At 51.8% G+C, this 15,797-nt stretch overlaps 1 protein-coding gene across 1 annotated transcript in view; it reads right to left on the reverse strand.

Moving 5' to 3' along the window:
* Window positions 1-5,727: 5,727 nt before the first annotated feature.
* Window positions 5,728-15,797, reverse strand: part of SLC30A3 (solute carrier family 30 (zinc transporter), member 3) — an 11,575-nt gene continuing 1,505 nt past the window's right edge. Inside the window, exons 2-8 of the mRNA XM_008584653.1 lie at window positions 12,945-13,126; window positions 9,297-9,443; window positions 9,047-9,200; window positions 8,268-8,466; window positions 7,904-8,009; window positions 7,507-7,641; window positions 5,728-6,600 (exon numbers count right to left, since the gene is read on the reverse strand). Of these exons, the coding sequence (XP_008582875.1) occupies window positions 6,452-6,600; window positions 7,507-7,641; window positions 7,904-8,009; window positions 8,268-8,466; window positions 9,047-9,200; window positions 9,297-9,443; window positions 12,945-13,126 (1,072 nt within the window). The 3' untranslated portion in view covers window positions 5,728-6,451. The remainder of the gene's footprint in view (window positions 6,601-7,506; window positions 7,642-7,903; window positions 8,010-8,267; window positions 8,467-9,046; window positions 9,201-9,296; window positions 9,444-12,944; window positions 13,127-15,797) is intronic.

Genomic DNA, 15,797 nt, shown 5'->3' on the forward strand with positions numbered 1-15,797 from the left:
GGCATGTGAGGGGTCTGGTGACCCAGCCTGGCAAGTGAGGGGTCTGGTGACCCAGTCTGTACAATGGGTTTGAAGAGTTTGAGCCCTAGCCCTAACAACACAAATGGAAACTTATCACTAAAACAATGAAACATTTTGGCTTTAGCGTAGCTATTGCTGTAACCTGACAATTGGCGAAGTTGCAACAATCGGTGTTGTAGTCGCGTAGCTTTACAAGAGGGAAATCCGTTTTGGTGGCAGCACCTAGAAGAGGTGGGGAAGGAGCCATCCCACCATCGGGATAGCCCATTATGAAGTTGTTGCAGTAAACACAGCTGATGGCTAAAGAGGCTCTGGATTAAGTGACAGGAATGGATGTTATAACATCCATGAGAGGGGAGAGAGAAAAATAACTCCACAGTGTGGGACCTTGAGACTGAGAATGAGGGCTGATGAAGATAGACCAGGTTTGGGGTAGGGAAGGGTGGTTGGAGCTGGTTTGAAGATGGTTTCTGTTTCGGCATAATACCTCTCAGCTGCTGTGGACCATCTATATGGAGATGTCATGGAGGTAATAAAGCTGGGGAATCAGAGCAAGGTGAGACAGATGAGTATGTGGTACTTATTTATTGACTTTTGCTGTCCAGTACAGGGATCAAACCCCAGACCTTGGTGTTATCAGCACCACGTTCTAACCAACTGAGCTAATCAGACAGCTTGAATATGTGGTATTTATATGAGATAACATAAGTGCCATGAAAACAGGGGCTTCGTTCACTAATGTATCCCAAGTACCTAGAACAGTGCCTAGCATATAGCAGGTGCTCAATAAACATTTGGTGACTGAAGCATCAACATACAGGTAATCAAAGCTTTTTAAATATCTGCATCTGTTCACAAAAGGAATGGGAGCATAGGGAAATAAACAGAGGGCTAAAACCTGAATCTGAAAGGTGGGAGGAGAACTCAGAAGAAAGCCCTCCAAGAGGTCTGTGAGGTACAGGGGAGGTGTTGGTAGAACCAGATCCTGCCGTAGGCCAAAGAGAATGAAGTCTGGGGCAAGGAAGGGCGTATCACAATTGTAATCTGATGCTTTGTGGGTGTAAGGTGGGTACCAGGGTTTGTGGGGTTACTGAGGGACTGGTTTAGAAGCTGAGGTCATTTGCCAAGAGGCAAGGAAAGAAGAAGTGTTGGGATGGGGACTTGAGAGTCTAGAAATGTTGCGAAAGCTGTGGTGAATCCACAGGAGATCGACGAAAGAGTCACCAAGCAAGGATCGGGGGGAAGCTAGGCACTGTGCATTTGTGGTGGGGCTGGGGGAAGCAATGTCCAGGGCAGGGCCACGAGAAGGCAGCTCACCTACCTGGAGGACCTTAGAAATGTAAACTGCTTAAGCTAGGCACTGTGCATTTGTGGTGGGGCTGGGGGAAGCAATGTTCAGGGCAGGGCCACGAGAAGGCAGCTCACCTACCTGGAGGACCTTAGAAATGTAAACTGCTTCCTTGGAATAGTTGCCATCAAATGCTTCTGCAGATTTCCCTGGGGGAAGCCAGCATGGAAGAAAAATTGGCTTGTTGGCCTGTTGGTGGGAGCTGGGGACTAAGGAGATACTTTACAATACTGACCTAGAGCTGGGATGGGCCATTGGCCCCGCGTCCTGTTCACCATCCTTCCATTTTTCCTTCCTTCACCAGCAGTCATCACTGAGCATTTATTTGGTGCCAGGCTGTGGGCTAGGTGCCAGGAGGCAAACCTGAGGAAAGCATGCCTGCTTTCAAGGCATGTGCAATCAGTAGGGCAGTTGCCCCCACCATCTCCATGCCTCCCAGAAGTCCTGCGTGACCAAGCCCTGGCCCAGCAGGTGGGTGCGGTAGAGAGATGCAGGGAGCTGATAACTGGGCAGACTTCACTGTCAGGGAAAAGCAAGTTTGCTGTTGTACAGTCTGAAAACTGCTTATTTTGGTAAGCTTCATTGTCTTTTTAATTTTCTGGATTTGGTTCCCTTTTGTTCCTCTCCAGGCTTTTGGCCACAGTCCTTTTAAAATTTATAGCCCATCCTTGTTGAGCCAAAGGGAACAAGAGAATGGAACTGGCTATTAAGGCTGTTTGGGTCATGTCCTCCGAGTGAGCTTCACTCAGGCCCAGGGCTGCTTCTTGTCCTCAGGATACTGTAGCCAGAGAGCAGATAAGGGGGGCTGGAGCACTGCACAGGGGGTGGCAAGAGCAGGGACAAGCTGGGGGAAAGGGCTGAAGGAGGGAGGCACAGGCTCTGGCAACCCGGGGACCTTCCTTCCAACCGACTCTCCCTACACACTGTCTCTCACCAGTCCTGGCAACAGGGCCCACTTTGTCTGTGGGATCATTTGTGATCACAACTGCAACTGGGACCTCAACCTTTGCTCCACTGGGGCCTGGGAACTGCCCAGTACCCCTTAGAAGGTATTGACCAGGTGCTAATGGAATGGCCCTGGGGCTCAGGCCTGGGACAGGGAGACCAAGATTGGAGAGTTCTCCACAGAGGTGGGAGAATCTGCCAGGGAGAGGGTCAGGGAGTCTTCCCGTCATGACTTCAGTCCTAAGATTCCATCCAGAGACTTCTGGCTGCCTCTGCTGCTACCATGGCATGAGCCTCAGGGGGGCGCAGTTCCCTCTCCGACAGTCTGGCTCAAGGCAGCCAGGGTGGGCCACAGCTCTTTTAGACTGGCTACCCTGAAGTCCCAAAGGTGCAGGAGGCAGACACTGCTTTATCGCCCTGTGCTTCCTCTTGCCCACAGACACACCGCTCCTCTGCCCCGCCGGGTCTTCAGCCTTAGCCTCTCAAACACGGTGCAGTCCCCAGCCCGGGCCACTCCCAGGTGAGCAGCACAGTGAGGACCTGCCCTTCTGCCCAGATGTCCACCCCCGACACTACCCCAGTCTCTGTAGCAGGCGGCCTCTCAAATCCACACCCTCCCGTTCTGGCTTTTCTGTAGGGCCCGTTGGCCTCAGGTCTCTCTTACAAACGTTCCTACAGCTGCAGTCTCAGCATGACAACCCTGTCTCTCTCCCTCCTCTCCTCATCCTTCCTCTGGCTCTCCCTTCCTCAGGTCTCTCTCTGACTCAGGTCGGCAGCCCTCTCTCCTCCTCTCCGTAGTTAATCAGCTGTGTAAAGAGCTGCCAGGGCTGGGCTGATGGATGCCCCCCTGCCTTGCTCTCCCTCTGGCCTCCCCTTTGCCCCTCCTTTGCCTAGCCCTTCCCCTCACCTCTCCCTCCACCTCATATGCTATCCTCAGGGAAGGGCTCTCAGAGGAAAGGGACTCTGGATAAGTCAGTGGAAGAGGTATAAGTGGAAGAGGTAGGTGGGAGGGATACTTGTGGGGGGCGGAGTGAGGACAGCTCTGCAGATAAGGATTTCCTGGGCTTCCAGGAGAGGGAGTGACTATGAATGAGGGCAATGGGTTTCCTGATACTCCTGTCCTTCCCTGTCTCTGACAGAGCACTGCCTGAAGGTGGGCAGTGAGGCAGGGTGATATGGAAAAGGGCTGGGGACTTCCAACATCAGAACCAAGTTCGAATCTCAACTCTTGGCTGCATGACCATAAGCAAGTAAGCCTCAGTTTCTTCATCTGTAAGGTGCAAATAATACCATCTACCTCACAGTGACTTGCACAAAGTGTAAGCTCAATAAATGTTGGTTCCTGTCCCTGCTGACAGGGTGCCGGGCCACCCTGTTCCCTTGAAATCTCTCCCCTACATCCTGGATTCAACCTCAGAGCTAACTCTTGTGCATGCCCTCCATATACAGGGCACGTTGACACCAATAATGTCATGTATCCCTATTTACAATTAAGAAAGCTGAAATGTAGAGAGGTTAACTGTGACCAGAGTATTAGTAGAAGGCAAAGTCAGAACAAAGGAGTCTGACCCAGAGCCCCAGAATTGGGAATGCCAGCGGCAGCAGGATGCTGGGGACAAGCCGAGAAAAGGTTTGCTGAGAAATCAAACCAGGCAAGAGCTTCAAAGGGGCCTGAAGCAGGCCTGGGCTCTGCTCCTGCCCCGTCATGTACTGGGTGACCTTGGGCAAGACCTTTTCCCTCTCTGAGCCTCAGCTTCCTCTTCCTCGTCTTGCAGTGGTGTGGAGCAGAAGATGGACTGGATGCCTGCTGAGGTCTCTTTCTGCCTGAGCATTCTGTTCCCTCCCTGCGAAGGGACCCGGCATTGTGCACATAGGACAGGGCTGTGACTTAAAGCTGTTCATGGGGTGATAATCTAGTCCTCCTCTTTCCCATCCTTCTTCCTCCCCTCCATTTCCTCACTCTTCCCCACCCTCGTCCTGTCACTTGGGACCTGTAATCAATGAGACGTAAAATGAGAAAGTATCAGGAACCAGCAAAGCATGGAGAGCAGCTGGGGCAGCCACCTCCCCCTCAACCCCTGCCTGCTCGAGTGTGAGGATGGCCAGTCCTTCCCGAGACCCATCAGGCTGGCAGCGACTCACCCAGCCTGGGCCAAGGCTCCAGCTAGACTTCCGTGAGGGGGCCTATTTTGAATGAGTCCAAAAACCTCACTTTAAAAAAAGGAAGGAATGAAATCCATGTGTATTGACATGGAAAGATGGTCCCAGGGTGTATGGTGAGTCATAAAAGCAGATTCCGTAATCTCACCTACAAAATGATGCCATTGATGTTATTATATAGAAGTATTGGTATGTACATAAAAATATGGGTGGACAGACTCCAAACTGTGATTAGCAGTTATCTCTGGTGTAAGATATCCCTATAGGGGAAACATTCACTTTCTACTTTATACACTTTTCCTTTGTTGGACTCTTGAAAAAATACCCTTTGTATTGCTTTCATAAAAAAACATAAACAATTTTATAATAGATATTTCTATTATGGGGGAAAGGGAAAAGCCTCACAAAAATATGCATGGGCTATTGGAAATGCTCAGTGTCTTTGCTTTGGGCTGAAATTATATCATCCTCGGGTGGGAAGGCCAGTTAACTCCTGCTGATCCAAAGCACTAGATCTAAAATCAAAGCACACAGGCTGGTGGGTTAGCTCCCTTAGGAGAATGGTGCTGATAACGCCAAGGTCAAGGGTTCAGATCCCTGTACTGGCCAGCCTTGGGGGATAAAAAGTAAAATCACCAAGTCTGATTTTTTTAAAACAGAAAATCAACAATCCCTCAATTAAACTGGTTTGTAGAGAGCAAATCTGTCAACATATGTGATTCTTAACACAGAGGGGGACTAGCATAAAAGACGTCCTTGGTGTCCACAGCCCCACCCTGGACATAGGGTTGGCTGCTGTCAGGGGCAGTCAGGTCTGAATTGCTCTCCCCTGAGGCACCTTACGCAGTTTGAGGACCAAGCCCACATCAGCGCTATGCTCCAACCACTCTCCCGCAAAGGGACCCAGTGTCCCTCCAACCAGCCCAGGGCACCCTGGCCTGCTGGAGCCTTTGGGAATAAATGACTACCCGGGATCCCTCACCTCCTTGCCTCCCAGCTTTCTCCTGCAGCCAAGCCGAAACTCTCCTTGAGCCAAGGACCCAGGCTCCAGCATGCTGTGATAGAGGAAGGGGAATAAAGAGACTGCTGGGTTTTAGCCTCCATCTGGATGGATATCTGAGGGGGGACAGAGTGGAGAGGCAGGGAAGGGACAGGAGGGTTGTGGAAGGTCAGTCCAGCTGAGGGATTCTTTCAGTTCCTCAATGATGGATTCGATTTCCCTCTCCTGAAGAGTCAGCACAGGGGCTCAAAGATGCAGTTAGACACAAGTTTATTGGTGGAGCTGCAGCAGAATCCTCCCTCTCTCTGGGATAGCCAAGGGCACAGCACCAACAGAAGGATGGACAGACAGACCCCCAAACGGACACAAGGATGGAGCAGACTCAGAGAGACTGTAGCACAGCCACACGGGCACAGAGATACACAGGCCACAGCACCAAGAAACACACACACATAGAGACAAAACCACAGGGCTAGGACACACGGACAAAGTGCAGACTTTGGGGCCCCTGCATAGACAGAGCGAGGGCCACATGGGGAGGGGGCCCCTACTGACCTCCCCGAGGCATAGGCACACCAACAGCACACAGACAGGCAGACGCCCCCAGCCAGCCAGCCAGCCCGCCAGCCTGCCTGCACTGCAGGCAATGGGCTATATGGAAAGGACACTCATGGCTTCCTAGACCAAGGGAAGTGGGGACCACAGGACTTCTACACACCCCCCATTGCACTGAGGCCCAGGAGTCCCCGCTCCTGAACTGGTCACATCTGTGCAGTCTGAACTCCCGCCCCACTCCTCCCACACACTTTGGCCTTGCCCACTGGGGCTGGGGTTGGGGCATTTGGCAGGTGGAGGGAGGGAGAGAGGAAGGGGTATGGGCCCAGCTCAGTCCCTTCTTGGTGATCAGGGAGGCAGATGCTGAAAGTCCAGGGCTGAGCCCGGGCCTGGCAGTGGGGTGGGGGTGAGGGGGTCACGGCTCAGGCTTGGGAGGGCTCCCGGCAGCGCAGGCACTGGGCCATCTCGGGCCGGTACTGTTCGACTTGCAGGGTACAGCTGGAGAACCCAAACCGGGAGTAGAGCCGGGATGAGGCTTCAGCCAGGACAGCTTCAGGGTCAGCCGTGGAGTCTGTAGCAGAGTGATAAGAGGCAGCATCAATCCCTGGGGAGTCAGGAACAGGCAGGGGCTGAGATAAGGATGAGTGAAAGGGGCCCAGGGGCTGCGTGGTATTAAAGCCAGGCCTGAATGGGGAGCTCGCTTTTCTTTCTGTATTGTATGAACAATGTAAAATCGTCAAAGAAAATGTTGGCAAGATTTACCCTTAATTGACCATGCTAACACACTAAGCTGTTCCTAGTCTTCTGTTCTTTTCTGTCTTTGAGTATCAATATACAGTCACATGTTTCAGCAGCCATACCACCCAGTTTTTCAGGACAATCCAGCTGTTAAGTATTCTGTCTCATTGTCCCCCTAGAGTTACCATCAAATATCCCACAAGTTATAATATTTTTGGCATCCAAATTGCATGTCTCTGATTGCTTCTTGCATCTGGAAGAAACTCAAAAATCCTTTGTCAGCTCATGAGTCACCATATATATTTTTAATAGCTGAATCATAATGTAGACATAATTTTATATTCAGCTTTTTTCTCTCAGCATTATACCATAAACATTTTTCCTAGTTGCCATACAGTCTTCATAATCATCATTTTTAATAGTTTCGTGGAGGTACCATAATTTACCTAACTGTGGCCCTATCAGTAGATATGTAGGTACTAGTGATCTTTTAAAGGATTGCTGGTTTCTTGTGCTACTTCAAAGAGGGTGAAACCTCCTCCAGAACACCATGTCCAGGTCTCCTTGTCTCCAACATGTGTGCACGTGTGTGTGTGAGAGACAGAGACACAGACAGAGATGGACAGACAGGGAGAAATCAAGAAAGACTGAAGCAATCCCCATAATTCAGGCCATTGTCCCATGTTTGGAGGGGGGAATGTTTCCAGGAAGTACAAGGCTGGGGGCAGTGTGGACTCACCGATGGCCAGGTGTGCAGAGGCAACGTGGTAGGTGAGCGTGAGAGCCCACAGGTGCAGCTCATGGGTTGCCCGGACTCCTGGCACCGACAACAGTGTATCTCGCACGGGTTCAAACCCCACACTGCGAGGGGTACCTGCAACCAGCGCCCATCTATGCCTTACTGTCAAGGCCGTTCCTGCCCAAGGGCAGCCCCCACCAGACTCCACTTCTGCCATCCTGTACTCACTCATCCTGTTGACCCCCATGTTCTACCCTATGCCCGAATTCTCCTTCCAGTGGTAGGTCTCACGACCCAGGCCTTCTCCCCACACTCCCTTCAGAGAAAAAGAGGTGCCCGGTGCTGGAGTGAGGTCAGAGAAGGCCCCAGGGGTGGAGAGCAGTGGGGTCTGATTCACCTTCCATGAGGATGCGAAGAACATCTCGGAGGGTGGGAGCCGTGGATCCAAGAGCACAGATGGAGAAGAGGAAGGTGCTGATGGGGTCAGCTGCCTTGTACTGAGGCTGTAGAGAAAGAGTCCTCTAAGCCTGGGAACGAGGGATCTTTCAGAAGACCAAGGGGAGTCTGAACAAACAGGACCTGGGAGGCCCCTGAGAACCCTGTGGAGGGGAAAGGGAATGTAACCCAGGGCTAGGAGAGTCCTGGGGAGTTGGGAGCTGGGAGCAAGAGTAAGGGGGAGGGGGCTGAGGGTCCTGGGAAGGAGCGGGCAGAGGTGTGGAACTTGGGGGAGGAAGGCTGGGGTGAGCCTCCACGGACGGTACCTTGAAGTAGATGAGGATGGAGGCAGCCAGTACCCCAAGGCTCTGCAGAAGGTCCCCCAGCACATGCACAAAGGCCGCCCGGACGCTGGTGTTCCCCAGGGGCAGGGGGTCCCCGGGCCCCTCCTCCAGCGGTGCATACTCTGCCCCCCTAGACCCATGGCTGTGGGGGGGCCCAGCCTGGTGCAGCACAAAGGCCATTCTGAGGGGGAAGTAGAGCAGCTCAGCCAGGCAGCCTGCTCTTGGCCTCCTCTGCCCATTCCATGCCTCCTCCTCTCACCTCCCCAGCAGCCCTTCCTCCACATGTTTTTCCAGCCCCAGCAAGAAAACAGCATTGTCCAAGAGAGACAAATAATGCAGCCTGGGGGAAAGAACACTGGACTTGGTGCCAGAGACATGGATTCAGATCCTGGCCCTGCTACTTAAATAGCTGTGTGACTTGGGTAAATCACCTGGTCACTGTTGGGATCTATGTCATTAAAGGAAGACTAGGGGTAATGCTACCTACCTTGTGGGGTGGTTGTGAGGTGTAAATGAGATAATACTAATGAAAGTCCCCATCAGAGTGGCCAGTACACAATAGGCCATTAGCAAAGATGGTTGACTCTGAATTTTAGGTCTCTCCCATACCCTACTCAGGCATACCCAGAGCAGACAGCTGAGAACTATGTGTGTGTGTGTGTCTGTGCATCTGGTGGGAAAGGGAGAGCCAGCTCTCCCATCCTGGTGGAAGACCCCTCACCCTGTGCCCCACATGGTGCCTGCTCCACACTGGAACGTACAGCAGATTGGCACAGACTGCGATGCTGGCGGTCAGCAGCATGGCACCCCCCTCGATGTGGTAGTCGCTGTGCAGCAGGCGAATGAAGGCCAGGTACAGGAGGATGCCCGTGACCATCCAGAGGGAGACCACAGAGGCCAAAGCCCCCAGAGTCTCTGCAGGGGGAGACAAGCTGTCAGCGACCTGCTTTGGACCCTGAGTGGTACCCTCTGGCAAGACTGGAGGGTCACTGGGCCATGTAGGGGCCTTACCTGAGCGATGCCAGCCAAAAGTCATGGTGCGGGTGGCCGGACGGGTAGAAAGCCAAAGGGAGAAGAGGCTGCCCATCATGCTGCCCACGTCTGCCAGCAAGTGGGCAGCGTCAGTCATAATGGCCAGGCTGTGTGCCAAATACCCCCCTGTAAGGGTGAAATGATGTTCAGTCTGGTTCCAGTTAGAAAATGTGTGTGTGTGTGTAGGCATGAAAAATAAATTGGGGCTATGCACCAAAATGTGGTTTTCTCGAGTGATGGCATTACAGGTAGGTTTTTGTTTTCTTCTTATCAGCATCCATATTTCCTAGCTTTTCTACAATGACATATTTTAGTTTAATAACCAGAAAAAAAATTTTTTTTTTTTGTCTTTTTTCGTGTCCGGCAACGGGATCGCAACCCTCTGTGTCGCACCCGCACCTCGTGATGGCATTACAGGTAGGTTTTTGTTTTCTTCTTATCAGCATCCATATTTCCTAGCTTTTCTACGATGACATATTTTAGTTTAATAACCAGAAAAAAAATTTTTAAAGACCAGTTAACACCAGGAAGTCAGCGCTGGTTACTGGCTCTGGACCTCTCCCTGAATTCTCCTTGGCTTCTGTCCCTCACCCCCTCCCACTTCCTGAGCCCTGGGCACCCAGCTCCCCCATGCCAGCCACCCCACAGTGCACTGTAGCAGCGCGCCACCGGGCCGGCCCAGAAAAAATTTTTTTAAAGACCAGTTAACACCAGGAAGTCAGCACTGGTTACTGGCTCTGGACCTCTCCCTGAATTCTCCTTGGCTTCTGTCCCTCACCCCCTCCCACTTCCTGAGCCCTGGGCACCCAGCTCCCCCATGCCAGCCACCCCATCTTCTCTGCATTCCCACCCTGGAACATCCCTAAGACTCCAGGTAGAGAGTGGCTGGCAGGTGTTGGGAGGATGGGGTTGGAGGAGCTGCTCTTCAACTTACCAACCACCTCCCCGGCCATGAAGACGAAGCACACAGCACAGGCGGCATACAGCTGCCTCCGTGCATGCAGCCGCTCAGGGGTGAGACCCGGCTGTGGCAGGGGGTCACTGTGGCAGTGGTGGAAGAGCATCTCCACAAGTTTGGGCTCCTCGGGGAGGGTCTCTGAGGGCTCTGTGAAGAGACTGAGGCAGCAACATGGTTCAACCTGGGGCCTGGGCACAAGCTGCCCTGCTCACTCCCAGGTCCTCAGTCCTCCATAGTGACTCATCAGACGTGGCCCAGCTCTCATTCCTTCCCAAGGCCTGGTCAGACCCAGGAGCCTTGTGGAGAGAGGGAGGGTCACATGAGAGAAGGGTGCTAAATGAACTGTTCAGAGCCCAGTCTCCCTTCTCCTTCCATACACAGAGCCATAGAAGTCCACAGCCAGAAAGCACCTTACAGATGGTCTAGTCTAACATTTTATTAAATAAGTGAGAAGTATGAAGCTCAGAGATGGAGAAGCTTACGGAGGCCACACAGTCAGTGATAGAGCTGAGACTAGACCCCGACCAAATTAATTTGTTATGCTGGGAACCACTGGAATACAAAATGAGCAGAAGCCTCTCTGATCCCTGGGAGATTTGGTGAAGAAGACAAATGTGTACCTAAACGCTATGGCACAGAGCAGAAGGTGACCATTGCCATTAGAGCAGTTAAAGTGCTATCAGGTCTCCAAGGATAGATTAATTCTAATGAGGAAATCAGGAAAATAACTGGAGGAGGTAACATAAGAATGGCTTTGAAGATTGGGAAGGATTTTGAGAAAGATGAGGTGAACGTACCAGAAAAAGGCAGCATGAAAGGAAGGTGGTATGAAAATGTGGAACAGGACTCAGCACATGATCCCGGCCTTCATGTGCCTCTCTCCCAGACCCCCACCCCAGAGCCTCCACTCTCAGATCCTCCCCCCACCCCCAGACATGCAGCTGTAGTGTGGCCCTTTAAGAGGAGAGTAGAATGTTGGGACCCAAAAAGTCTGAGATTCTTAGTACAGGGAACTGATTCCAGAGCTGGGGGTTGTCATGGGGAGGAAAAGGTGCAGACCTCTTTGGCTGGGGATGGTAGTGGTAGGAGCACTGGATTTGGAGTCTACCACATATTAACTGGACCTGGGTCTGACCATAAGCACCCAGCAGAGGCCACCTTAACTGCATAGTGCCATAAGCCTCCTTTGACAAATGAATGGGGCTGGGGGGCCTCACCTGGGGATCCAGAGGCTGAGCTCAAGGTGACTAAGTCTTAGGTCCATTAGTCTCTGGCCCAATTCTCACCCCCCCCCCCCACTATCCAACCTGAATCCCAGCAAGGACAGAACCTTCCACAGAATAAATGACCTGAACACAAAATACCCCCCCCCCCCCAACTATCCAACCTGAATCCCAGCAAGGACAGAACCTTCCACAGAATAAATGACCTGAACACAAAATACAGTCCTAGAAACACTCATGGAGGTGAGACAAGAATACCCATGAGTAGAAACGATGACTACAAAGAGAAATGCAGTCACAGTGTTAAAGTGGGGAGGGGTCCCTGGAGCCCTCCAGCTCAAGAAAGCTCTGCCACATGTGTGAACTGAGGTTTGAGGGAGGTGAGAGAACATTTAGTGCTTGTAGGGAAAATTTAAGTGCTGGTAGGTAGATTAATTTCTTGAATTTCAATAGCCCCATCCAAGACTTAGAACCTGGGTGAGTATGATTCTGTGTGTGTTTCTAGAGGAGAAGGGGACATGAAAATGGCTTGGAAATCCATCCTCTTTCGTTCAGTGAGGTTTGCCAGGCAGCGTACATATAAAGAAGCCCAGTCTAGGGGGAGAGACAGATGTGCAACAAATGACTTACTATGCGAGGAGAGGCTGTTGTGAACAAAGGACTTCGGGGCACAGGGAAGGGAGTGCCAACTCTAATGGAGGTGAGGAGAACTTCACAGAGGAGGACATATTTAAGATGAGGTATAGGTGGAGAAGGATGCTCCAGACACATGGAAGGTTTGTGGCTTGCTGGGAGTTTGTGAGGCACCAGGGGAAGGAGATATGTTGACTGACTGAACAAATATTTCCTGAGNGTGTGTGTGTGTAGGCATGAAAAATAAATTGGGGCTATGCACCAAAATGTGGTTTTCTCGAGGGATGGCATTACAGGTAGGTTTTTGTTTTCTTCTTATCAGCATCCATATTTCCTAGCTTTTCTACAATGACATATTTTAGTTTAATAACCAGAAAAAAAATTTTTTTTTTTTGTCTTTTTTCGTGTCCGGCAACGGGATCGCAACCCTCTGTGTCGCACCCGCACCTCGCTCAGCCAGTGAGCGGGAACTGGTCTGTATGTGGGATCCGAACCCTCGACGGGAGCGCCACCGCACTCCCAAGCAGTGCACTGTAGCAGCGCGCCACCGGGCCGGCCCAGAAAAAATTTTTTTAAAGACCAGTTAACACCAGGAAGTCAGCACTGGTTACTGGCTCTGGACCTCTCCCTGAATTCTCCTTGGCTTCTGTCCCTCACCCCCTCCCACTTCCTGAGCCCTGGGCACCCAGCTCCCCCATGCCAGCCACCCCATCTTCTCTGCATTCCCACCCTGGAACATCCCTAAGACTCCAGGTAGAGAGTGGCTGGCAGGTGTTGGGAGGATGGGGTTGGAGGAGCTGCTCTTCAACTTACCAACCACCTCCCCGGCCATGAAGACGAAGCACACAGCACAGGCGGCATACAGCTGCCTCCGTGCATGCAGCCGCTCAGGGGTGAGACCCGGCTGTGGCAGGGGGTCACTGTGGCAGTGGTGGAAGGGCATCTCCACAAGTTTGGGCTCCTCGGGGAGGGGCTCTGAGGGCTCTGTGAAGAGACTGAGGCAGCAACATGGTTCAACCTGGGGCCTGGGCACAAGCTGCCCTGCTCACTCCCAGGTCCTCAGTCCTCCATAGTGACTCATCAGACGTGGCCCAGCTCTCATTCCTTCCCAAGGCCTGGTCAGACCCAGGAGCCTTGTGGAGAGAGGGAGGGTCACATGAGAGAAGGGTGCTAAATGAACTGTTCAGAGCCCAGTCTCCCTTCTCCTTCCATACACAGAGCCATAGAAGTCCACAGCCAGAAAGCACCTTACAGATGGTCTAGTCTAACATTTTATTAAATAAGTGAGAAGTATGAAGCTCAGAGATGGAGAAGCTTACGGAGGCCACACAGTCAGTGATAGAGCTGAGACTAGACCCCGACCAAATTAATTTGTTATGCTGGGAACCACTGGAATACAAAATGAGCAGAAGCCTCTCTGATCCCTGGGAGATTTGGTGAAGAAGACAAATGTGTACCTAAACGCTATGGCACAGAGCAGAAGGTGACCATTGCCATTAGAGCAGTTAAAGTGCTATCAGGTCTCCAAGGATAGATTAATTCTAATGAGGAAATCAGGAAAATAACTGGAGGAGGTAACATAAGAATGGCTTTGAAGATTGGGAAGGATTTTGAGAAAGATGAGGTGAACGTACCAGAAAAAGGCAGCATGAAAGGAAGGTGGTATGAAAATGTGGAACAGGACTCAGCACATGATCCCGGCCTTCATGTGCCTCTCTCCCAGACCCCCACCCCAGAGCCTCCACTCTCAGATCCTCCCCCCACCCCCAGACATGCAGCTGTAGTGTGGCCCTTTAAGAGGAGAGTAGAATGTTGGGACCCAAAAAGTCTGAGATTCTTAGTACAGGGAACTGATTCCAGAGCTGGGGGTTGTCATGGGGAGGAAAAGGTGCAGACCTCTTTGGCTGGGGATGGTAGTGGTAGGAGCACTGGATTTGGAGTCTACCACATATTAACTGGACCTGGGTCTGACCATAAGCACCCAGCAGAGGCCACCTTAACTGCATAGTGCCATAAGCCTCCTTTGACAAATGAATGGGGCTGGGGGGGGGGGCCTCACCTGGGGATCCAGAGGCTGAGCTCAAGGTGACTAAGTCTTAGGTCCCTTTGTCTCTTGCCCCATTCTCCCCCCCCCCCCCAACTATCCAACCTGAATCCCAGCAAGGACAGAACCTTCCACAGAATAAATGACCTGAACACAAAATACAGTCCTAGAAACACTCATGGAGGTGAGACAAGAATACCCATGAGTAGAAACGATGACTACAAAGAGAAATGCAGTCACAGTGTTAAAGTGGGGAGGGGTGCCTGGAGCCCTCCAGCTCAAGAAAGCTCTGCCACATGTGTGAACTGAGGTTTGAGGGAGGTGAGAGAACATTTAGTGCTTGTAGGGAAAATTTAAGTGCTGGTAGGTAGATTAATTTCTTGAATTTCAATAGCCCCATCCAAGACTTAGAACCTGGGTGAGTATGATTCTGTGTGTGTTTCTAGAGGAGAAGGGGACATGAAAATGGCTTGGAAATCCATCCTCTTTCGTTCAGTGAGGTTTGCCAGGCAGCGTACATATAAAGAAGCCCAGTCTAGGGGGAGAGACAGATGTGCAACAAATGACTTACTATGCGAGGAGAGGCTGTTGTGAACAAAGGACTTCGGGGCACAGGGAAGGGAGTGCCAACTCTAATGGAGGTGAGGAGAACTTCACAGAGGAGGACATATTTAAGATGAGGCATAGGTGGAGAAGGATGCTCCAGACACATGGAAGGTTTGTGGCTTGCTGGGAGTTTGTGAGGCACCAGGGGAAGGAGATATGTTGACTGACTGAACAAATATTTCCTGAGCCCTGAGATAATAATGTAGATGATGGGAGAGAGGAGAGGACATGGAGGGGTCTAGAACAGTCCAAGCCAGAGGCTCCCTGTGCATGCAGAGTTTTAGAGGAGGGGCAGGTAGGTAGGGAAGAGCCTCTTTCAGAAAATGCTGCAGGATTCGGTGACTAATGGTCATATGAGAATGAAAATGGGCTGGGAGTTGGAGATTCGGGTCTGAAGAACAAGCAGAGGCTGGGTGGCTTTGGGGCAGTGGGCAAGATGCTTTCCCTGGCCTTGTGAGGCACAGCACAACCAGTCATCAAGGCAGACAGCCATCAACAGGCTGCTCCCCTTTGTTCTGCGTAAATTGGGCACTAAAGAAACCTCATTGTTGGTGTGTGTGTGTATGTGGGGTGGCTACATTCTGTTAGAGAAAGGGAAAGGCTGTTTCCTCTTCCTGGCCCTCTGAAATCCCCAAGAAACAACAAATAATATTGAAGGGGGAAAGAGGGAGACGCAGGGAGGGGACGAGGGGCGGAAGCAAAGTCAACAGGGTACGGGAAGAGATGCCAGGGCCCCGGCTGGATCCCCCACAGCTGCCCACTCTGCATCCCCTGCAGGAAGGAGGCTTCCCTCCCTCCTGCTCACCCACTCCCCCACCTACCCAGGCTTAAGACCCCCACCCAAGGAAAGAGCGAGAAACACAGAGCACCGTGTCAGAGACAAAAGGAGAGGCTCTGGGAGAGAAACAAAGATTGGGAGAGATGGGGACAGAGAAGAAGCCAGAGACTCTGCCAAATTCCGGAGACAAACGGACAGTCAGCCGACAGACAAAATGGCCAGCGAAGGTGGCCGGGGA

Source organism: Galeopterus variegatus, unplaced genomic scaffold (genome assembly GCF_000696425.1).
Source record: "Galeopterus variegatus unplaced genomic scaffold, G_variegatus-3.0.2 Scaffold3330, whole genome shotgun sequence".
Lineage (NCBI taxonomy): Eukaryota > Metazoa > Chordata > Mammalia > Dermoptera > Cynocephalidae > Galeopterus > Galeopterus variegatus.